The sequence below is a fragment of the Eptesicus fuscus genome, chromosome 14, assembly GCF_027574615.1.
Source record: "Eptesicus fuscus isolate TK198812 chromosome 14, DD_ASM_mEF_20220401, whole genome shotgun sequence".
Lineage (NCBI taxonomy): Eukaryota > Metazoa > Chordata > Mammalia > Chiroptera > Vespertilionidae > Eptesicus > Eptesicus fuscus.
In genome coordinates, this window is record NC_072486.1 from 63,305,803 (window position 1) to 63,329,269 (window position 23,467).

General features: G+C 50.8%; 2 protein-coding genes across 3 annotated transcripts in view; both read left to right on the top strand.

The window, feature by feature from the left end:
• Window positions 1-388: 388 nt before the first annotated feature.
• PRRT4 (proline rich transmembrane protein 4) lies at window positions 389-8,271 on the top strand. 2 transcript variants are annotated; one of them, XM_008154042.3, is made up of 4 exons: window positions 389-1,040; window positions 1,125-1,229; window positions 1,578-1,697; window positions 6,446-8,271. In XM_008154042.3, exons 1-4 carry the CDS (start codon window positions 389-391, stop codon window positions 8,269-8,271), a joined length of 2,703 nt encoding a protein of 900 aa, XP_008152264.2. The 2 variants fall into 2 exon arrangements, with proteins under 2 accessions (XP_008152264.2, XP_054582525.1); XM_054726550.1 differs by having other exon boundaries at window positions 7,707-8,242.
• Window positions 8,272-13,681: 5,410 nt separating this feature from the next.
• Window positions 13,682-23,467, top strand: part of RBM28 (RNA binding motif protein 28) — a 35,933-nt gene continuing 26,147 nt past the window's right edge. Inside the window, exons 1-7 of the mRNA XM_028129071.2 lie at window positions 13,682-13,854; window positions 18,428-18,586; window positions 18,892-18,986; window positions 19,365-19,440; window positions 19,935-20,027; window positions 21,431-21,502; window positions 23,169-23,379. Coding sequence (XP_027984872.2) covers window positions 13,737-13,854; window positions 18,428-18,586; window positions 18,892-18,986; window positions 19,365-19,440; window positions 19,935-20,027; window positions 21,431-21,502; window positions 23,169-23,379 — 824 coding nt within the window. The 5' untranslated portion in view covers window positions 13,682-13,736. The remainder of the gene's footprint in view (window positions 13,855-18,427; window positions 18,587-18,891; window positions 18,987-19,364; window positions 19,441-19,934; window positions 20,028-21,430; window positions 21,503-23,168; window positions 23,380-23,467) is intronic.

Below are 23,467 nucleotides of genomic sequence, written 5' to 3' on the forward strand. Positions count from 1 at the left end.
GAGGGTGGGAAGGGATCTGCGTCTGGGAGTCAGGTCCATCCCATCTACTATCAGTCAAGGATGAGAGCAGCTGGTTGTGGTCTCACCCCAAATTGAGCAGGTGGGGGAGGCAGGGGTCTAGGGAGAGGGAGCCTTAGGGAAACTGAAGGGGAGAGATTTGTGCTGGGCCCTGAAAGGAGGAAGGAGCTGGCAACTCTCCTGGGAAGAACCCTTGGCATCACCCCCCCCCCCCCCCGCTTCTATGTGATCAGAAGCCTCTCTCTGGGGCCATTCACCGCAGGCAGCCAGGGCTCACCGTGCCTCTCCTTTCTCCAGGACCTCTGTGCTCAAAAGGTGGTGAAGAACCGAGTCCCTTACCTACGGAGGCTACCTGAGACCAAGTGGGGCCATGGCTGGGCATGGCTGTCTGGGGCTGGGGCTGTTCTGCTGGGTCCTCCTCGCTGTTCCCATGGGCCCCCAGCCTGCTTCCTCCATCCCAGGCGCCCCTCTCACCACTTTGACCCCACCACCTCAGAGTGAGGCCTCTATGCTGTCTCTCAATCTGGGACTTAACTTCAAATTCCACCTTCGGGGACCTGCTGCGGCCTGGGGGAGCCCCGTCACGGAGACCCACCCACTGTCTCCTGGACAGAGCCAGGAGCTGGAGGAAGAGGTGGCCAGTGGACTGAGGACCGACCCCCTTTGGGAACTGCTGGTGGGCTCCCTTGGGAACTACTCCCCAGAGTGGGGTTCTGCTGAAGGCAGTGCTACACCCTGGGCCTCCTCCCTGCCTCTAGAATCCACATCCCCCCTCTCTGGGCCCACCAACCGGCCTACTGCTCCCTATCAGCCCAGGATGGGTACTGTGACCTGGGACACTGCTCTGATGGCTACAGCACCTCCATCCAGTGCCCCCAGGCCCCACCAGACGGAGCTGGAACTGAAGTTTGACATGGCACTGAGAGCAGGCGCAGCCCCCACGCTCGGGCATCGAACCCTGCCCCTGCTGCCCAGTCTGCGGGCCAGTCTGGCAGAGATTGCCGGACGCCTGGGACCGTTTGGTGAGTACCCACTCCACCCTGAAGGGAGCCCCTGCTGGGCTGCCTGGCAGGTAGGAGGAAGCTTCAGCCGGGCTCCTTTTGCAGGGTTCTTTGGCACTACTCTGTCCCCACTCCGGAACTTCTCAGGCGTGAGCCCCCCAGGCCCAACGGCATCCCCGAGCTCTGCCTCCAGAGTCTCGGCTTCGCCCGGTGAGTGTTGACTTCATGGCCACGGACATTTTCAGACTACCTCTGCATGTCAGGCCCTGCGCCAGGGGCCTACGCAGCACGCCCTTGCTTCCTTGACTCCAGGGGAGGTCTGCGTTGCTTCCTCCTGGCCCTGGGACATGGGCCACTGCTCCCAGGAGGAAATTCCCTCTTGGCCCTATTAAGTTTGGTTTGGTCCATGGAGCTTAGCTCCTGGTAGCCATGTGGCTATAATTCCTGGGACGGTGGCTCTCTGAGGGCAAGTTCTGGGGAAAGACAGGCTTTTCCACCAAAAGCCCAGAGGCCAAGGCTGGTAAGATGGCACTCAAAGCCCACGTGCTCCCTTTGCAGGGTTCTTTGGCACCACGCTGTCCCCACCCCCACCTGCCCTGGAGAGAAAGCTCCCGAGCCCAGGCCCACCAGACCCAACTGCTTCCCTGAGCGCTGCCTCCGTTGCAACAACATCACTAGGTAAGTGCCCCATTCATTTGAACTTGACAGTTATTTATTGAGCACTTACTACAGGTTAGCCACTCATTGGTGTCCCGGGACCCTTTTGTTTCATTGTCATTATAATCATAATCACCATTCTCTTCATCATCACCATGGAGACACATATTAATGGTTTGAGAACAAGTGTTGCCCGGCCGTCCCACACAGAGTTAAGTAATGGTCCTATGGGAGTTTTGCAATCCCAGGCAGAGCAGGATGTAGACAAATGTATCAGGGGCAAACAGACACAGGAGCTCCCTCGTGAATTCCACAGCCTCAGTGCCAACCCCACCCTCCACTCCTGTCTGTCTGGCCTGATCCCCATCCCAACCCCAAACTTGGGGCTCTCTCCTTCGCTGCCTGATCTGACGTGACATGCTGTCAGATACGGGCAGGGCTGGGCTCCTCATTGGGAAGATCTTGAGCAGACAGATGCCATCCTTGTTCAAGAAAGCATGCAGACAAGCTGCCGGTGCAGAGGAAAGACCAGGAGCTCCGGAATCTCGAGACTTGGCTTTGAATCCCAGTTACTAACTGGCTGGGTGACGTTAGGCCAAGTTATTTAGTGTCCCCGGACCTAAATTTTCTCAGATATCTAGGGCTTAATAATAGTACCTATTCTGTTATTGTGAGCTTCCAGATAATGTAAGCTCCTGGCATGAGGCTGGGCACAAAGTAGAAGCTCATTAAATAGTAGCTGTTAACCTTGCTTCTTCCCCCGCTGCATCGCAAATACATTTCCAGACCCTTCCTCTGAGACACTGCAAACCCTGTCCCCAAGATGTGATAGGATAGCACATAACCCACAGGACAGAAGGCACACTGGCTGGGGAGAGGTTCTGGTAGGTGAGGCCGAGGGAGCCACGGAGAGGGACCTCCAGGCCCAGCTTTGCTCTGCACAGGGTTTACTGTAGCTGTGAATCCTCTCAGCCACCCCACACTAGGAACCAGCTCAGCTTCTGGAAACCACTGGTCGCCCAGCTTCTCGCAGCTCCGGACTCAACACACCCAACTCTGGCTCCCTCCTGCATGCTCACTGCACTCCAGAGGCTGCCCAGGATCTGCTCTGAGGTTGGGGGCAGGCTCTGTGGCCTCGGGGGAAGGATGCTGCCTGGCAGTCTCTCAGCATTGGTGACAGCAGCGCTGCCAGGCAGGTTTAATGAGTCTGGACAGTATCAGAGGCAGCCCAGCTCGCCAGCCCCCCCCCCCTTCCCCCTCCTCACTGATGGCTGCAGGAACCCAGCCTCTTCCTGAGTATTCCTCTTGGACAAACCCAAGCGAGCTACAGTCCTCTCAGAGAGAAGGCCAAGGGGCCTTGCTTGAACCAGCGGTGTGTGGGGGGAGTGGTGTCAATCAGGGGACCAAGGGAGTCTCTCTTTGTCTCCTCTAGGACCTCTCTAACTTAGGTGCAGTTAACCTTTGACCCCGGGGCTTCTGTTGCCTTGCATTAGGTCTCTTTACCTAGGACAGAGCTTGTATTCAGCCAGTACACACAGAAACAGTTGCTTAGGTTGTGAGAGACGTGTATTTCATTTGATAAGTACCCATTGCCCTTAGCCCCCGAGCACTCCCCTCCACTCCCTGACCACCCTTGCTGGCACCTGTGCCATTTCCAGTTGTTAAATATTTCAAATGTCACTCTCACAGAAAGTATCAATCCTCCATAACCCTGGAGGTGGGGGTGGGGAGAGGGATGGGGCCGGGACATTGAACAGGCTGCCGATTCCGGCATCCAGAGTGGAGCCTGCCCTTTGATCTGGGCAGCTGGTGGATAATCAGGCCTGACTTCTCCATAAATCCAGCGTCTCCTCTCTGGGCTCCTCCCCAGCTAGCTCAACCTCACCGATTACTCACACTGACATCCCATCTCCTCCCTCGACCCTGAGGTCAAGAGGGGCCGCAGAGCCAGAGTGGGACCATCTTGTAAGGGAGGCCTGCTCAGGAGAGGGATCCTAGGAAGTCCCTCTCTTCTGAGGGAGACGGAGGGCTCCTCTGGGGAGGCCTCGAAAGGTGAGACACGGGCTGAGGTCAAGTGGACCCTTTAGGCAGAAGCTGGGTCTTCTTCACCTGCCCCCACCCACGTGGCCCAGTGCTGGGTGCACCGGGCATGCCGTGCCCCCTGAGAGCAGTGCATCTACTTAGAACTCCCTCCTTTGACACCTGAGCTGTGCCTGTACTTTGCCTATTTTCTGGTTTTGATTCCTTCTCTGGCTTCTTAGGAATGTTGACACTTGCTCTAGCTGCCATAGTGCTTTGGGACAGAGGTGAGAGATGGGGTTCCCCGTGGCCCTCGGGTGAGAAGTGGGGCAGACCTCTGGGAGCTGCACTTGTCTGTACAGGGAGCCAGGAGGAGGCCTGCGGGTGGCAGGCTGGTGGGGCTCCTGGGCACGGTCTCCCTGCCTTGCTGCAGAGCCCACCACGGCCAAGGAAAGACCAGGCAAACCCATCCACTTTGCAGAAGAAGTGGGTTGGTTGGGCAAGGGCATTGGAGGGCACCAAGGGATGAGGGTGAGGGAGGGAGCATGTGGTGCCCACCCCTTGTCAGCAAGCTGTCCTTTCCAGCTGTGTCTTTAACTCAGAGCTATGTCTTCATTAGGTGTTCCGGGATGGTCCGTCCATCCAAGCAGTGTTCTTCAAACAGGGTTTACAAAGTGAGAATGTCTTGATGTTTGCTCATTTGAATAAGTGTTGATTTTCTAAGCAAGTTTAGGATGTGCTGAGGGACAACAGGCTTTTGTTAGTTAAACTGAGAACTAGTTTGAGGCCGGAAACACTAACACCATCACAAACTGATGATTGGTGATGGACATTAGCCAATAACGATGACACCAACAATAGTCACGTATTGAATGCTTATTATGCTCCAGGCACTCCAAACAGCTTTGCCCACATCATCCGTTGACCCTCGTAGCAGCCTATGCAGTGGGTACTCTTCTCCGTTTCAGGTGTGGATGCGATGGAACAGGGACCAGGGCACTTGCTGCCCTTGGCAGTAGGCAGTGAGCTGTGGATATTTAAGTTTTTGGCTGCTCCCTCTCCGCCCTCTGCAGTTGTCTGATTCTATCTTCCCCTCCTCTCTTTCCAAAGCCCATTTCTGCCTCCTCACTCCTGTTCCTTGTTCTCAGGAGCTGGCACAGCCTGGGGAGGGGGTTCTCCTGGGTTCTTCCTGTATGGTCCAGCTGAGGCATGGTTCCCGAAGCATGGCTGGGCATGGCCAGGCAGTTGGGGCAGGAGTCTGTTTGTCAGGAGACCCTCGCCCATCATTTTACAGCTGCCTCCTGTGCACCTCCCCATCCGCATCAGGCTGTCCCCACCCTTCTCCACCATCTTTCTCCCTCCACCCTTGCCAGCAGCTGCGGCTCTGCTGAGCCTGGTAGGTGGAGTAGGGAGAGGTTCAGCTTCCAGCACCCTCCCTTTGCTGCCCGGCCATGGGGAGAATCCTTGGATCTAACTCTTTCTAACTCATCTATTGCTCCAGGAGAGTAGAATTAGGGATCTTACTCCTCACCTCTTACTTGACTTCCCTTTCTCTCAGGATGTGGGGAAGGTGTTGGAGCCCAAGATGAGGTTGGGAGCCTGAGTTATCGAACCCCAGAGCAACCCCTGAGGGGCTCACTCACTCAGCATTTTATCCCACTATGATCTCCCCAGTTGTTTCTTCCTAGGAGTTCAAGGGTAGCCTCAAGACCCAGGGGAGTCCATTCTCAATGCCACCTTCTAGAAAATGGAGCTAGAACTAAAGAGGCATCTATATTAAGAGCCTTAGACCAATGTCTTTGTGACCGAGTCAGGATGGGGATCACAAGGGGAGGCTGAGGGTGGGGGTGTAGCAAGCAGGAAGGCAAGTGGATAGGACAGGTATTCTCCTCAGGGTGCTGGGTGGGGACAGGAATGTCTCACTTTTCCTCCTGCTGCATATGTGTGTAGGCGCCCCCATGCACAAGAGTGTGCCTGAGTGTCGTCTGTCTGTCTGTGTAGAGGCTTTTCCTGAAGTGAAAAAGGGCAGGGGAGCCTCTCCTAGCTCCAGGATGGGAGCTGGGAGTCAGGGGTACAGAACAAGAGATAAGCAACTGGTACTAGGAAGAGGCTCTGGAATTCTGGAAAGGGGCTCCGGCTGGGGCTCAGATGTGGATTCTGGTGGCAGCTCTGTCCACTTGTGACCTTGGACAAGTCATGTTGCCTCTCAGCAGACCCTTAGTATCTTCATCTGGCAAGTAAGAGGATTCGTTTATTCAGTGTATATCCTGTATTGTCCGGGGTATCATTTATTCAATGCTAACTCTGTGCCAGGGGCCACGTTAGGCTCAGGGATTCAGATGTGAGCAGAGCAAACAAAACTTCCTGTTCTCATGAAGCTTCCTTCCAGGTGGGAGAATTGAACTAGAAGGGGCTTCCACAGTCCCTCCCAGTTGTAAAATTCTGGGACTTCTTAAGAAAAATCCTTCGCAATAGGGTCACAAAGTGAGGAAGGGAAATGCACAAAGCAGGGAGCTGGGGGTGGGTTGTGGGGGGGGGGAGGGGGAGGCGTCTGGGAAGGCTATGAGAGCTGAAACTACTGCACGAGGAGTTTGATGGGGGAGGGGAAGGTGAGAGGTCCAGTCTCATATGAAGACGGGTGTCCTGGATGCTATGAGGATTCTGACCCGCACACAGGCCGGCTGGGGGAGAACAGGAGTGGCAGGAGGAGGGCTGCACAACTGCTTCAGACAAATGTTCTTTGCCCACAGACGCCACCATCCCCACCTCTGGTCCAGATGATCCCTCTCCAGCCAGCCTCGGAAACCCTTCTGTGCAGCCAGCGTGTGGGCCAGGGTCCTGCAGCGTTGGAGAATTGCCTGAAGGCGAGGGGCAGCCTCCTGCAGCGCCGCTGTCCCTCTTTTTCCTGACCCTGGAGGCCGACTGGGCAGAGGCCAGGGCTCGCTGGGGGTTGGCCTGGGAGGCCCATGTGTACGGGGTAGGCACCCTTTTCGGCCTGGTAGCCCTGCTGGCGCTGCTGGCTCTGGCCCTCTTGCCCTGGCGCTGCCCGCCTGGCGCCCCCTGCCTGGCGCTGCTGGACCTGCTCCTGCTCTCGGCTGGGACCACGAGGGCTTTCCCGCTCTTCTACGACGCCTATGGGCATCGCGACCGGCTGCCCGCGCTCGCCTGGCTGCTGCTGCAGGACCTCCCACTGCCTTGCCTGGCCGCCGGCCTGGGCCTGGCCTGCCTGCTGCTGGCCCGGCCGCGCCCGCCGCGCTGTCCCGCCGGCCTGGCCGCGCTGCTGCTCCTGGGCCTGGCGCTGGCGGCCGCCGCCGCCCTCGGGAGCGCCGCCCACCGCCCGCTGAGGCCCCTGCGGCTCGCCTCCCGCGGGCTGCACGCCTTCCTCGCTGCCCTCCTGTCCGGGCTGCTGCTGGCGCTTTCCTGCTGGGGGGGTCGGAGGCGGCGGGCCGGAGCGCCCCTGGGAGGGTCCGGCCTCCAGGGCGCCACGCCTCTCCCGCAGGCGCGCAGCCCCTTCGCCCCGCGGGATTCCTGGCGGCGCGCGGCGCGCACGGCCCCGGTGGCCGGAACCTTCGGGCTGCTGAGCGGGGCCCTGCAGGGCTACGAGGTGCTGCACGCCCTGGGCTACGGCGGCCAGCCTGGTCTGGAGGGGCCCTGGCCCTGGTGGGCCTTCCAGCTGGGCCTGCGCCTGGGCGAGGTGGGCGTCGCGCTCCCGTTGGCGCTGCTGGGCCTCTACCCCGCGCTCTGCAGCCCCCGCGTGCCGCCGCGCTGTTGGGCCAAACTCTTCCGCTTGTCCCCCGGCCACGCGGCCCCGCTGCTGCCCGCGCGCTGGGTCCCCGGGTCCCCGGACAAGGAGCCTCTGGGTAGCGCCATCGCGCGTGGCGACGCGGAGCTGCTGCAGCTGTGCGCCTTGGCAGGGCCGGGCCCCGACCTCCTGTTCCAGGGAGGCGCCTGCCGGGGCTTCGAGGGGTCAGCGGCCAACCCGGCCCCCTCCGTAGCCTCCTCCCCCTGCAGCGATTGCACCGTGGACTTCATCCCGCCGTCCCCGATCAACCTGCGGCGCAGCATCGAGGAGGCCCTCTGCAGCGAGGCCCTGCTCGCGCCCGGTCTCTTCCAGGGCCCTGCCTTTGGGGAAGCCCTGCCGGGGCTCGGCCTCTACAGCACCGCCTCGCTGGGGGCGGTGGCCGGGGCTGGGCCCAGGGGGAGGTCCGAGGAGGCCCCGGGCATCTCCGCGCCCCCAGGCCTTTCCTCTCCCGGGGCCTGGCCCGCGGGCAGTAGCGCATCTTCAGGCTCGCTGTGCGGACTCTCCCGGGACAGCTCGTCCATGCTGCTGTGCTCCAGCCCGGACAGGCCCCCGCGCTGCCCGCTGGTCTGCGTCCTCAGTCCCCCGCGGCCCTCTGGAAGCAGCCCAAACCTCCCAGCCTCAGGATCCTACCAGGCCCTGTCCCCGTCCTCCCGCGACTCCCCAGAGCCTGCTTGTGAGCTGCAGGCCGAAGAGGCCTTGCTGCAGGAGCAATTCCTGGACGCCTGCCGACAGATCGACGAGTTGAGCATGGGCAGCGACACCATAGACCTGTGAAGAGGAAGCCCCTCGGTGCCGGCCACACGCCCCCTCCTGGCGTCAGCTCTGCCCATGACCTGCACACTGTAACCCTTCCCCGATCCGGCCTGGCTCACATACCTCGCCCTGCTTCCTCCCCCATCCAGGGGCTTCTGGGTGGGTGGGTCAGCAGCCAGGCTCTGTTGATTGGGAATTAGTGCCACCTCCTCTGGAGCCCTGGGCGTCGATGCCCTCAGCTGCCATTCTAGGCTGGCAGGGGTCCCACTTTCCTTGGCATTCACCAGCAATAAAGTTCCAAGGTGCTCCACTCCTGACCGCCACTGCCCACTCTGGTACTGAGTGAGGGGGGCTATCCTCAGAAGACCTCGGGATGGTCCTCAGCCCCATACCCACCTCTGCCATGCCCAGGAGTCCCATCCCTGCGTGAGAGACTCCCTGTTCTCCACATGACCCTTCCCTAGAGAAGGGTCCATGGCCCACCTAGGAGACTCTACAGCTGTTGTGTGTGTGGGGGGGGTGAGCGCTATCAGAGTTAATTTATCAATAAAATATTTTCAGAGGAGAAAGATCTGACCTTCTTGGAAAAGCTTAGATGAGACAACAGCATTAGTGGTTCTGCCAGAACTGGAAGAGAAGCAGCATTTGGGTGGGGTGGGTCCATCCCAGACCCCGGGGACCTTTACTCCCAACTGCAAGGAGTTTTGTCCTGTGGCTGGGATGAGTGAGGGTCCTGGGAGCAGCCCACTGAAGACCATTTGACTCTCTGGGAAGTGGCTTTTTTTTTTTTTTTTTTTCTCCAGAGATGGAACGTGGCCCTTAGAGGTGAGGCAGAAACTACAGTCTTTGGTGGGACTGTCTGCATTCCTGGGAGCTGGGCTCAGGTCCTGGCGTTCAGGGGGCTAGGGACTAATTCTTGGTAAAATTCGTTGTGGAAATGTTGATACACATATCAAGGGCTTGGTCACCTTGAGCGGGGAGCCCAGCAATCTTCCTGCCACATTCCCAGAGGAATTCACACGGGCTCCACCTACCAACAGGGCCCCTTCAAGGCTGGACTCCCAGCCCTCTTCCCCTGTAGAGCACTTACCTCCCGGAGGTGCAGATCCTTCCTGGAGAAAGCCTGCCTTCCCCAAACCCCCGCCGTATCCTACCCACCAAAGCAGAACTCACAGTGCAGAGACCTGGGGATACATCCAAACCACCAGCACCCTGTCACCCGTGCCTTGTCCAGAGCACTTGGCTCTGAGCTCTGTGGCGTGCATTTATCATTCGACTAAGATGCAGGAAGTTCAGTGGCACTAAAACAGAGTCATAAATTAGGCTTGAAAACGAAAATCTGGCAGTGTTTTGGCAGATGTCCTGCACATTACAGGGACCCACATCCTAGCCTGGAAGTGCAAAAACAGAACCAGGAGTGGTTTTTTCTTCCAACTCTGTCCATCAGCTGGTGGGGATGTGAGGAGGGAAGGGAGGGAGCCAAGAGGGAAGCAGGAGATCAGGTCCAGTGCCCTAGCGGAAGAATTAGCGCACTGCTCTCCTTGCACAGGGCCTGGGACCTCAGAAGCAAGAGGGAGTCAGTGATGTTTGTGGGAGGAGTGAGGGGTCATATTGGGGAAGAAATTGAGAGGAGCGGGGGCAGGCATGGTTGAGGGATGGGGCTGGCTCAGCTGGGCTCAGAAATTCTTGCTGCATTGTCACTCTGGGCTGAGGCCCAGAGAACTGTCAGCCTCCTAATTACAGGCATTTCTCACTGGTGTCCTGGTGGCTGTAGCACCCCAGCATCAGAGCTGCTTTGTGACATGGAAGGAGAGCTTGCTGTTTGCCTCTGCCCACATGCAACTTCTCTCTGCCATCTCTTTCTCACCCCAATCCTCTTGCCATGCCAGCTGCTCATTCACTCTTCCCATCAGGGGTTCTTCAGTTCATGCACACATCTCCCGACAAAGCAGTCCATGTCTCATACCCCAGCCAGCAGTCTCAGTCTCTCTCTCTCTCTCTCTCTCTCTCTCTCTCTCTCTCTCTCTCTCTCTCTCTCTCTCTCACACACACACACACACACACACACAGCTTTTCTGTCTGGAAGCTCTGAATGGGGCTGGTGAGATGGGGGTGGGACAGGACAGGGGACTACAGCTCCAATACTTTTCCCAAAGAATTACCTTTGACATGACAAAGAGGCTGAGATTTTGGTGAGACAACCCTTCCCTTTTGCCTCATAACTCAGCCCATACCCTAAGCAGGTTTTCCAGAGGAGCCCAAGTAATCCTAATGCATACACGCTTCCGTTCCAATTCTTAGTACTATAGGAGACCGAGAGACAAACTTACCTTCTTTCATCCAATTTCCTTCAAACATTTTATTGAATGCTTACAATGTGCTAGGTACTGGGGCCAGAGAGGTGAACAAGGTGATGCTAGCCCTGAACTTAAAAAGTTGAAGGTCTTTTTGTGAAGGCAGACATTAAAAAGTTACTCTTAGACTTTGGCTTGGCTCAGTGGATAGAGTGTCAGCCTGTGGTCTGAGGGGTTCCAGGTTCGATTCCGGTCAAGGGCACATACCTGGGTTGCGGGCTCGATCCCCAGTGTGGGATGTGCAGGAGGCAGCCTATCAGTGATTCTCTCTCATCATGGATGTTTCCATCTCTCTCCCCGTCTCGCTTCTTCTATGAAATCAATAAAAACAAACAAACAAACACCAATGACCATTGGCTGTCTGTTAACATTAAAAAAAAAAAAATTACTCTTATAGTCCTTGCCAGTTTTCTCAGTGGTCAGAGTGTTGGCCCATGGAATGAAGGGTTGTGGGTTCCATTCCTGGTCAAAGGCACGTTGCAGGTTCGATCCTTGCCCAGTCACGTGCCTGTGCGAGGCAAGCAATGTGTCTCTTTCATGTTGATCTATCTTTCTCACTCTCTCTCTTTCCCTCCCTTCTCCCTCTCTCCCACTCTCTAAAAAAAAATCAATGGAAAAAATATCCTCGGGTGAGGATTTTTTTAAAAAGTTGCTCTTATAAATAATTGCAATAGAACAAGTAACTAATAAGAGTTGTGAGAAGCGCTAAGAACAAGAAGTATGCAGTGATATGGGAAGGTTTGCCTTTCAAGGGGGAGTGAAGCCAGAGGGAGGAGGCTTTTGGAGAGGCGGCTGAGAACAGCCCAGGCCTCTGTACTTCCTTTCGTGGCTCGTGCACGGTGATGGATGACAGAGAGGCCAGCGGTTTATTTCCCCTGGAAGCAGCGTTGCTGGTGTGGTGCAGGGTATTACGACTCCTGCTATTTAATAAAGAACCCTGCATGTGTCCTGGGGAGATGGATGAGCAAATATTCCCGATCAAAGAACCATGTGGTGTCCCTGATGTGAATGGATAGGAGGGGCTGGCGCTGAGGCCGAAGCTGGGAGACTGAGCTGGGGAGCCAGGTCTGAAATGTAAGAAATGTAAAAAGCATCAGTTGCATTGCTATCCTCCACTAGCGCACAAAACTCCTTCACACTGTGGGTGGCTGCTGCCCCCTGATGGGCACAGGGACACAGTTTCATTTTGTTCTTTCAGGAGGGCTTGGGTCCCAGGCACTTAGAACTTAGCATTGTAGGGGGTGTCCCAAAGGAACGTTAGAATAGCCTTCTTCTGCTGGTTCTTTTCCCTGTGCACACTGCAGCCAGGGCTGGGAAGGCCTCCCCATAGCTGGGGCCCAGAAACTTGCAATTTAATCTTTGAGGATGGAATTTTGATTCCTAGAGCGGTGAGGGGGCAAGAGAGGAGGCGAAAAAAAAAAAAGGAAGGAATGTGGAATCCCAAATCAACTTTATTTGAATGACCCATCCCATTTCCTTTGTCTATTTGTCTCACTTTATCTTGTGTAGGATTAACCCCATAGCCTTAAAAATGTGTTCTAACATAACTGTGGCGTTTTCTTTTAAGTATCTATTTATTACTTACTTGGAGCTAGGGCTTCATAAATCTGATGTTGTGTTTTCCCTGTCACTATCAACCAGTCACCCATCCATCCAGAATTTATTGAGAGTAAATGGGGTTTGAGAAGAGAAGGAAACTTACTTTTCACTGTACTGTTTGTACTTTTTGAATTTTTACTACCATGTGTTCAGGTTATACCATTTAAAAGTAATTATTAAAAATGAATCGGGCCCTAGCCGGCTTGGCTCAGTGGATAGAGCGTCAGCCTGCGGACTGAAGGGTCCCAGGTTCGATTCTGGCCAAGGGCAAATGCCTGGCTTGCGGGCTCGATCCCCAGTGGGGGGCGAGCAGGAGGCAGCCAATCAATGATTCCCTCTCATCATTGATGTTTCTATCTCTTTCTCCTTCTCCTTTCCTCTCTGAAATCAATAAAGAAAAATACTAAAAAAAAAAAAAATGAATCGGGTACTTTTTCAGCTGGATGTTCTGCAAAGTGCTGCAGTATGGCACACAGATCAATTCCTGAGCCCAATGGGATGACAAACATTCTTTGTGTTTCAGGATCCAGGAGCACCCAGATCCCCTGACCAACTGAGGTCCCCTTAGCCTTGCATCTATCTGATAAGCTGACCTGAGGGAAGATTTTCCCCTGTGTCTGGGAGGGCCTGGGTTATAGGTCTGTGTGTATAAGCTGGATGCTATGTCTGCTTTGGATGTGTTCTCATGTGATTTTGCAGTGTGCATATTGTGATTCATTTGTAAAACATTTTCTAATTAATGTCTGTCTACTTGCACTAATTGTATTCTCCATGAAGGCAGGGACCCTGTCTTCTCTTTCTTTTTCTTTCTTTCTTTCTTTCTTTCTTTCTTTCTTTCTTTCTTTCTTTCTTTCTTTCTCCTTTCTTTCTTTTCTTTTTTTGGCCTAGCACATATAGTAGGAACCCAGTAAATATTTATTGAAAGAATGATTGCATACATCTGTTTCTATGTGTACTTTAGCAGCTGTAATTTGTCTGTGAATCATTAGAGGCACAGTTCACAGTTATCTGTTACAGTGTGGCAGATGTCTCACATCCTCTGAGAACATGAGAATTGTTTGAATGATGTTTGTGATGTGCTGTGTCTATGTGCACTCTGGCTGCATTTTACACACGTCATCTGGGAGTCTGTGGTGGCACTTCAGAAACTATTTATTAAACATCCATTATATGTCAGACCTGGGTTAGGTCGCGAGCAAAACGACTTCTGCCTGCCCTGGTAAATTGGGATCCATCTCTTGGGTGTGAGATTTCTTTGCAGGGTAAAAGGTGACGAAGCCTTGGGTACGCAGGTGGGGGTGGGTGGAGCGGGGTGGAGCCCGGTTCAGGAAGCTCCGCCCCGGGAGTCACCTTTTTTTTTTTTTCTCCCCCATTCCGGAACCTTTGTCCCCGTCCCACCACGTTTCCTCCGGACTCTTTTCAGTACAGAGCACTTCCGGAGTCTCCCGGCTTCTCGGCGTGGTTTGCGTGCTGAAGCTTTGACTCGCGTGCGCCCGGTTCCTTCGCGGCCTCGCGCGCCTGTTCCCGGGCCTCATGGCAGGGCTGACGCTGTTTGTGGGCCGCCTCCCGCCCTCGGCCCGCAGTGAGCAGCTGGAGGAGCTGTTCAGTCAGGTGGGGCCGGTGAAGCAGTGCTTCGTGGTGACGGAGAAAGGTGAGGGGGCGGGGCGTCCAGGATGGGGCTGGGGTTCCTGGGAGCGGGGATGGGGGTGAGGACCCCTCCCAAACTGCAGCGTGCCCGCCTTCGTTACCCGCCCCTAAGAGAAGGCTCTGGGAATTGAGTTCCTTTTTCAAACTGACTCTGTCCTAAATGAGTCCATAGGGGTCTGTTTCTGAACGTCAAAGCATTCCCTTAGTTTAAGTAGCGCTTTCCGGTTATTATGCACGCTCATATACAAAATCTCATTTGGTGACAGTGAAAATAAGCAACCTTTCAATAAAGGATCAGTGAGGCTTATTGAGAGTCAGCTGTTGCCAGGTATGGTGCTGAGTTGCACGCCTGTTACCTCATTTAATTTTCTCAGCATTCTTATTAGGTGGAGACTCTTAACCCCATTTTATTGACGAGGAATCTAGGGCTTAGAGGAAGTTGGTAACTTTAGCTAAAGTCTGTACAGCTAGTAAGTACCGGGTCCAGAATTTGATCACCAGACCGCCCCCCCCCCCCCCCCCCCCCCCAGCTCTCAACCATCCTGTTACTCATTTCCTCAGTTATTGATAAATATTTATTGAATGCCTACTAAGGGCCAGGCATGTGTAGGTCCTGGGGATACATCAGTGCACACAACCAAACAAAAAGCCTTGCTCTTAGTTATGTCTTCAAGATGGGAAGACAGCCAACAGAGAGATAAGCAAAATATATAGTGATAATGGTGGTAAATATTAAGAAGAAAAATAACTCAGGGAAGAAGGATAGGGAGTGTGTGTATGTGTGTGTGTGGATGTATAAGGGGCGTAGAGTAGTGCCAGTTACAGATTAACCAGGGAAGGCCTGGAGGTGAGAGTGAACGTGTCTGTCAAGGGAGAGGAGCAGTCTAGGCAGAGGAAACTTCAAGCTCAAGGATATTGAGGAGGACTGTGCCTGGTATATTGGAGGGATGGCATGGAGACCTGGGTGACTGGAGTGGAGTGAAAGGAAGGAATTAGGAGATGAAATCTGGGTTCCCAGATTATGTAGAAGCTCATAGGCCATTGCAAGGACTTTGGCTTCTACCTGAGATGGGAAACTACTGGTTTTGAGCAGGGAGCAGTAAGTATGATCTGGCTTACATTTTGAAAGATTCTGTCAGGCTGTTGTGTTGAGAGTAGGCTGTTGGAGAATAGAACAGAAGTAGGGAGACCTCTTGCAATAATCCAGGCGAGAGACCATGGTGTTGGACGAGGATGATAGCCATGGGTGGTAAAAAGTGATTGGAATGTGGAGATATATATATATATATATATATATATTTTATTTTATTTTTAAAAATATATTTTATTGATTTTTTTTTACAGAGAGGAAGGAAGAGGGAGAGTTAGAAACATCGATGAGAGAGAAACATTGATCAGCTGCCTCCTGCACACCCCCTACTGGGGATGTGCCCGCGACCAAGGTACATGCCCTTGACCGGAATCGAACCTGGGACCTTTCAGTCCACAGGCCGATGCTCTATCCACTGAGCCAAACCAGTTAGGGCCATATATATATATCCTACCTAATAATAGAGTAATATGCAAATTGACCGTACCTTCGCTACACCCACAAGCCACGCCCACCAGGAAACTGGTGCAGGGACGCTGGGTGCAGCCCGAGCCCAAGGCCGGGAAAGCCTTGGGCGGAGGCTTTCCCGGCCTTGGGCACCAGCGGGGAGCCTGCACGGATCGCAGGCAACGACCAGGGGGTCGGCTCCTATGATCCTTAGCAGGGACACTGGGGTGCAGCAGAGCAAAAGGCCACCACCTGGGGCCAAGCCTGGACCCTGAAAGAAGGCAGAAGGCGGTGACCACAGCCAAGGCCTGGGTCCCTGGTGCCGGCAGAAAACTGGTGCAGGCAGCCAGGTGAATGAAGGTCTATTGCACGAATCTTCGTGCAAACGGGCTGCTAGTATATATATATATATATATATATATATATAAAATGTATTATTATTGATTTCAGAGAGGAAGGGAGAGGGAGAGAGAGATAGAAACGTCAATGATAAGAGAGAATCATTGATCGGCTGCCTCCTGCATGCCCCCCCATTGAGGATGGAGCCCACAACCCGGCATGTGACTTTGACTGGAATCAAACCTGGGACCCTTTAGTCCGCAGGCTGATGCTCTATCCACTGAGCCAAACTGGCCAAGGCAGAATATGGATATATATATATTTAATATATTTTATTGATTTTTTACAGAGAGGAAGGAAGAGGGATAGAGAGTTAGAAACATCGATGAGAGAGAAACATCGATCAGCTGCATCCTGCACACCCCCTACTGGGGATGTGCCCGCAACCAAGGTACATGCCCTTGACCGGAATCGAACCTGGGACCTTTCAGTCCGCAGGCCGATGCTCTATCCACTGAGCCAAACTGGTTAGGGCAGAATATGGATATTTTTAAGGTAAAGCTGAGAGGATTTGCTGATGGATCAGATGTGGGGTATGAGAAAAAGAGGGGTCAAAGAGTCAAGTCTGAGTCTAAGGGTTTTGGCTTGAGCCACTGGAGATATTTACTGACTTGTGGATTACTGCTGTATGCTTCACATTCTGTTTGATGCTCATCACACTGTGAGGGAGGGATGGCATGTATTAGAATGAAGATGAATTGTAAGGGTTTTAATTGTAGAAGCATTCCTTCCTCTTACCTAGACTTTAGGGATACTCAAGACAGGCACCTGATGTTACCCAGAACATACATTTAGTTTAGTTCCCTTCTAAGTCATCAGTCTGTCTCTCTAGGTGGCTGTTTCTTTGCCTTTCAGCAGAACAAGTGGTGGGAATTGGCCTCTTGTGCTCCCGCCACCCCCATAGTATCTGAGTATGTGAGTAGGTAGGCTGACAGTGTGCTAACAATCACTGCATCCTTAGCTTCTGTTTTGTTAGTAACAGAAGTTAGAGTAGGATTGTCATCGTGGCTCTAATTGCTAGATGAGCCATTGCACATGCCTGATTATTTGTCATTTTAAGTGGCTGAATGAGAGAATGAGCGTGCTATACAGCAATGCTTCTTAAGCTGCAGATCATTACCCATTAGTGATTGACTAGAATCCTATATAATAAAAGGCTAATAAGCAAATTGACCAAATGGCGGAATGACCGGTTGCTGTGATGCACACTGACCACCAAGGGGCAGACGCTCAACGCAGGAGCTGACCCCTGGTGGTCAGTGTGCTCCCACAGGGTGAGTGCTGCTCAGCCAGAAGCTGGGCTCATGGCTGGTGAGTGCAGTGGCGATGGTGGGAGCCTCTCCTGCCTCCGTGGGAGCGCTAAGGATGTCCGACTGCCGACTTAGGATGTCAGTCGGACATCCCCCGAGGGCTCCCAGACTGTGAGAGGGCACAGGCCAGGCTAAGGGACCCCCCCCCCAGTGCATGAATTTTGTGCACCAAGCCTCTAGTTTTTAAATGAACTAGGAGTATATTCATATATGGTAAAGCACAAGTATTCATAGAACTTTTTTGTTTTGTTTTATATAGGAATATATATGTATGTGGACTGGGTTCACATAATGAGTTATATTCATTACTCAAAACAATTTAAGAAACACTACAGTCTGGGATAGTTGTGTTTTAGGGAAGAACAGGCTGTTGAGTAGGAATTCTTTGAGTCCTCAGAGTATAGTCTACATGTAATCTTACCTTTTACCTGTGTCTAAATCTTTAACCTTTTGCACTCGGATGTCGAGATTAAAATTACTCTTTGAATGTATCAGTAATTTGAAATATAAAAAAATCCAAATAAGTTTGTATGAAAAGAAACTCCAGTTTTTTATTCTACTGCCGTGCTTTGTAAAATCTGGGGTATTTAAAAAATTAAATCCCGAGTAGAATAAAAGAATCGAGAAAAAAGCAAGCGAGTGCAAAGGGTTAAAGAAAGCTCTTATTTTCTTATTAGGAAACCATATACTTTTCTGTCCAGACAGCCTAGATGTATTGGAAAGAGTGCTGCACCTGGTGGGATGGGAGGGAGGGTGTGGGATGAAGTCTTACTCTGTATTAGTGACTTGGGCATGCCACTTAACCTCTTTAAGATGGGAATAATTTCACAGGATTGTTGTGAGGATTCAAGTAAATATGTGCTTTGTGCAGACATACACAGTGCACGGCATTTATTGTGGGTACGTTTTTATTCTGGCACTGAAGTCCTTCATGTTTCAGCTGCTTTATTTTGGTTGTACTGATCAGGAAGGGCCCTGATTTTTCTTGGTCTTATTTTCTGAAAGGTGAGTGGGCAGACTTTAGTGAGAAATTGCTGCAAGTCCTTCTTTGGGGGTGTAATTTTTGTCACAGATCCTCCATAATCTTGAGATTATCAGGAAAGGAGGAAGAAGAGCCTTCAGCAAAGACACCAAAGCAGAAGAGGAAGCCCAACACGTTCTGAGCAAAGTAGTGAAGGGGCCACTAATGTCAACCTTGTTTCTATCCGTCTGGAAGATTTTGGCAAACTGATGATAGGATGGCCTGGCAGTGTATCTGCTAGTTTAGGGCTTTGAGAATTCACTGGTTTAGGGCTCTTGACTGATGATGATCTCTCCTCCTCACTGTTCAGGGAGTAAGGCATGTCGAGGCTTTGGCTATGTCACTTTTTCTATGCGGGAAGATGTTCAGAGGGCCCTCAAGGAGATTACCACTTTTGAAGGCTGCAAGATCAATGTGAGCGTTGCCAAGAAGAAACTGAGGAACAAGTCCAAGGAAAAGGGGGGAAATGGTGAGTTTCCAGTAACTGAAGGGAGTTTTCTTCCAGGGTGAAGAGGAAGTGGAATGGCAGGATGAGGGTGCGGGAATCTTCCAAATTTAGAGCTTCCTGAGTTTTGTTTTTATATCCAAAATTATCCAATGTATTTTGTTTACTTCTGAGTCTGGAAAATCTGTGGTCCTGGGTGCTGTCCTACCAGCCCCCGTGGTAAGTGCCGTCTGCTGCTGGTAGCTTTTTTCCTGTGCTGTCCTGGGCCGCACGGTGGATGGTTTTGGAGCACAGCCTTATTCCATTCCCTCTTATTTATTTTTTTTTAGAAAATTCAGAGTCCCCAAAGAAGGAGCGGAAGCCTAAAAAGGCCAAAGTGGCAGATAAGAAAGCCAGATTAATTATCCGGAATCTGAGCTTTAAGGTAAGTGACAGAGAACGCTAACACTGCCTATTCTGAAAGCTGTTGGTCACGGGTGGAACTCCTCACCTGATGGTAAATTGGGAATGAACCTTAGCCTTGCTGAATTCAGAAAATGGGCCTGTATAAACAAGGACTAAGACAATGAGGGAAGATGTTTCCTGAGAAAGGGTGGGGAGGAAAAGCTCTCTGATATTTGTCCTTTTTGCTTCTTAGATACAGAGTAAGATGTCTTCTATTTAGAAATGTTTGTCCTAGTTTCAAAAGTAAAAAAGGAGTAAAAATATTCAAGTTTTTCCTAATGAACTAATCTAGTAATTAGTGTTTCATGTTTACTTGCTGAGATAATCTCTCCTTTTCTTTCTTTACTTTTGTCTTCAGTGTTCAGAAGATGACTTGAAGACCATATTTGCTCAATATGGAGCCGTCCTAGAAGTTAACATCCCTAGGAAGCCAGGTAGTGGCAAACCTTCATTGATATGGATTTGATGAATATTATTTAGCATAATGGTCTTTTTTCATATTACCCTTGAATTAAGCACCATTAGAACTAGAAATGCAAGCTTCATGTCATATTCTTTGTGAGCCCTAGATGATGTGATATATATAAAGTATTAGGCACAGTAATAAAAACTCATGTAATAGTGCTGGTGGTATTTAAATTAGGTATTTTTAGTTTAGGTATCCCCTGAATTAGTTAGATTTTTAGTTAGATCAGAACTAGTTTTAGTTAGATCAGAACTAGTTTTAGTTAGATCAGAACTAGTTTTAGAAGACAAGTTACAGTTTGAGAAAATGCATTTCTCCAAGCCCAAGTCCGGGTATACTCAATAGGAGGACATAAGTTTTGGGCAAGGGACTGGCTGCCTGGCAAGCCTGTGTTACTGTATATTCTTGCGTTTGTTGGCTTTCCACCTGCTGTTTCTAACATTTTTGTACACTTGCACACAGATGGAAAGATGCGTGGTTTTGCTTTTGTTCAGTTCAAAAACCTGCTGGAAGCAGGAAAAGCTCTTAAAAGCATGAACATGAAAGAGATAAAGGGTAAGTTTGTACTCAGACCACTGACCTAGATATTTCTGGTGTTGGGGTGAATTAGCATAGTAACCCACTTGCTACATTTTCAAAAGGTATTTCCATTGTTGAGAGTCTCACTGCTAATATAGAAACTATTTTGGTGAAGTATTCCTAACATTTGATCTTAGGGTTAAACTCAAAAGAACCCATGTCATTATTTTCTTTTTTATTTGGAGATGAGTGTTCTTTTAAATCCGTAATGAAAAAATGTTCCTGAAATAATCACTGATGGATGCAGGTCATTGTCTAGGGCAGTGATGGGCAACCTTTTGAGCTTGGTGTGTCAAACTTCGTCAAAAAACTGAGCATAACTCGGGTAGTTTGTCACTTTGAGGAAAAAACATTATTTCGCAAATGTTTCATCCTCAGGAGCAGCAAATGTTTCATCCTCGGCATGCGGCCGCCTCAGCGGCCGCGTGTCATCAGAAATGGCTACGTGTGTCAGTGCTGACACACGTGTCATAGGTTCGCCATCACTGGTCTAGGGCAATGGTCGGCAAACTCATTAGTCAACAGAGCCAAATATCAAACAGTACAATGATTGAAATTTCTTTTGAGAGCTGAAAACTGACTTCTGCGCATGGGTCACGAAGTTTCAATCGCACTGTACTTGCACGCCTGCACGTGGTATTTTGTGGAAGAGCCACACTCAAGGGGCCAAAGAGCTGCATGTGGCTCGTGAGCCGCGGTTTGCTGACCACTGGTCTAGGGGATATGAGATTTGTACGTTTTTCCTTCTTGGTTATAAGCATTATTCAGCATCCGTGGGCTAGTAAATTGACCAGGAGGCTACTCTGGGTATTGATTTACCAGGTAGTAAAGAAGGATTGGCTTAGAGACTTCCTACCTTCTGACTATGGTGCAAATTATTCTAAAATGCCTGTTTTGCTTCTTTTTAAAAAAAATATTTTTATTGATTTCAGGAGAGGAAGGGAGAGGGAGAGATAGAAACATCAGTGATGAGAGAGAATCATTGATTGGCTATCTCCTGTACACTCCCTTCTGGGGATTGAGCCCGTAACCTGGGCAAATGCCCTTGACCGGCATCGAGCCTATGACCCTTCAGTCCGCAGACCAATGCTCTATCCACTGAGCCAAACCGGCCAGGGCTGTTTGCTTCTTGCTAACTGGAAACTTGGTCTAACTGGAAGCAATGTTCCAATTATTTTTTAAAATTATATCTTATCCCAGGTGTGGTGGCTGTGTAGGAAGGCAAAATTTATGTTCATTGTTAAAAGAAAGGTTATGGTTTAAAAAGAATAGACAGTTATTAGGAGTTTTATTTTAGGACCACTATTCTTCTTTAATGAATAAGAAGCCATTTACAGGAGATAGAAGTGTTAAAAAGATGTTACTTTTTTGTCTGACAGGTCGGACAGTAGCTGTGGATTGGGCTGTGGCAAAGGATAAATATAAAAATACACAGTCTGCCTCGGCCCCAGGTAAGATGTGGTGGTGCTGTGTAGGAGGGCTTGTATGTTTTGGGGTGAGTGTGGAAGCAACTTTACAATAAAAGTATGTAGGAATCTGCTTGTCAGTGAGACTATTGGGCTGGAGATACCAAAAGCACAGGCTTGCCCCCAAAATGAGACTGAGTAGTAAGAAAAACTCTGAATACCTTCTGGCTCAGAAACCCAGAGCTGTTTGTCAATTCATATTGTCCCGTCTGGTGACCTGGTCCCAAAATATAGGATCTTTTTTTGTTTGTTTGTTAATCTTTACCTGAGGATATTTTTTCATTGATTTTTAGAGAGTGGAAGGGAGAAACACACAGAGAGAGAAACATTGATGTGTCTCTCACATCAATTGGTTGCCTCCCACAGGGACCAGTGCGGGGATTGAGCCCGCAACCAAGGTACATGTCTTTGACTGGAATCGAACCCTCTACCCTTCAGCCTGCAGGCCAACGCTCTATCCACTGAGCCAAACCAGCTGGGGTCCAAAACATAGGATCTTTTGAGTCTAAGCCCACTCCTAGGTGTGGAGTGAGGAGTGGGTCTGAGTTCATTGTTCCCTCTACTTGCTGTCCTTACTCAGCTTTTCATAGTAAGAAAGGATGGAACATTAAGAATAGGGAAAGTGCCGAGGCCGGTTTGGCTCAGTGGATAGAGCGTCGGTCTGCGGACTGAAGGGTCCCAGGTTCGATTCCGGTCAAGGGCATGTACAGTGGTTGTGGGCACATCCCCGGTAGGGGGTGTGCAGGAGGCAACTGGTCGATGTTTCTCTCTCATCGATATTTCTAGCTATCTGTCCCTCTCCTTTCCTCTCTGTAAAAAATCAATAAAAAATATATTAAAAAAAAAAAAAAAAAAGAATAGGGAAAGTTAAAACTTGCATTTTACTTAGAAAACAATTGGCTTTCAGGCTACCCAGAGCTCACCGAGATTAAAGTTCATGGTTGGGCTCCAGAGTGTGCATTGTGCTGGCTGTGGTGCAGGATGGTGAGCTGTTTGTGAAGTCTCAATTGCTGCTTCTCTCATTCTGAGCCAGATAACCTTCAGGCTTTTGATGAGTGAATGTGACAGCCTCCAAGGAAATCTCAGTGATGAGCTTTTTTTTTTTTCCTTCATACTTTCTCTTATTCTATACAACTAGAAGAGATTCGTGCAATAGGCCTTCCTTCCCTTGGCTTCCAGCACCAATTTTCCTCTGGCACCCAGGACCCAGGCCTTCGCTTTGGCCAGAGTCTGCCTTCTTCGTCTTCACTGCTTCCCTGCAGACTCTGGCTGGAGTCTGTCATCTTCGTCTTTGCTGTAGACTCTGGAGTCTGCAGTCTTGTCTTCGCTGTGGCACTCCGCTCCTGTAGATCCCTTCGCCCTCTGCCCTCCCTCTCATAGCAGGCGTCCTGCCCCGCCTGGCCACTCCATGCCTGGAGCAGCTGGGTGGCCGCCATCTTTGGCCTTCTAATTTGTATACTCACTCTGATTGGCTGTGGGTGTAGCGGAGGTATGGTCAATTTACGTTTGTCTATTATTAGGTAAGATAAGAGAAATACATGAGATTCTGTAAAACTAAAGGAACTAGGAACTTGATGGTATTATTTACTTTTAAAATAACCTTATTTTAGATACGGAATTAATTTCTAACTTTCTTTACTTCCTCGTGTAGGTGAGGAGAAGCAACCTGAACCTAAACTTCAGAAATTAGGTAAAGTGAATGGCAGGAAAGAAGAGGTTATGAGAGAGGAAGAGGATGATGATGATGATGATGATGGTGATATGGAAGAAGATGATGATGAAGATGGTGATGATGGTGATGATGAAGAGGAGGAGAAGAATAAAGAATCGAAAGTGACCAAGTGTGTGCAAGTTCACAAGGGGTAAGCCACTTAGCTTGTTCTGAGACAACAGGAAGATGCAGGATGGTCTCTGCGGGGGGAAAAAGGACTTTTCCTGTCCTCATCATTG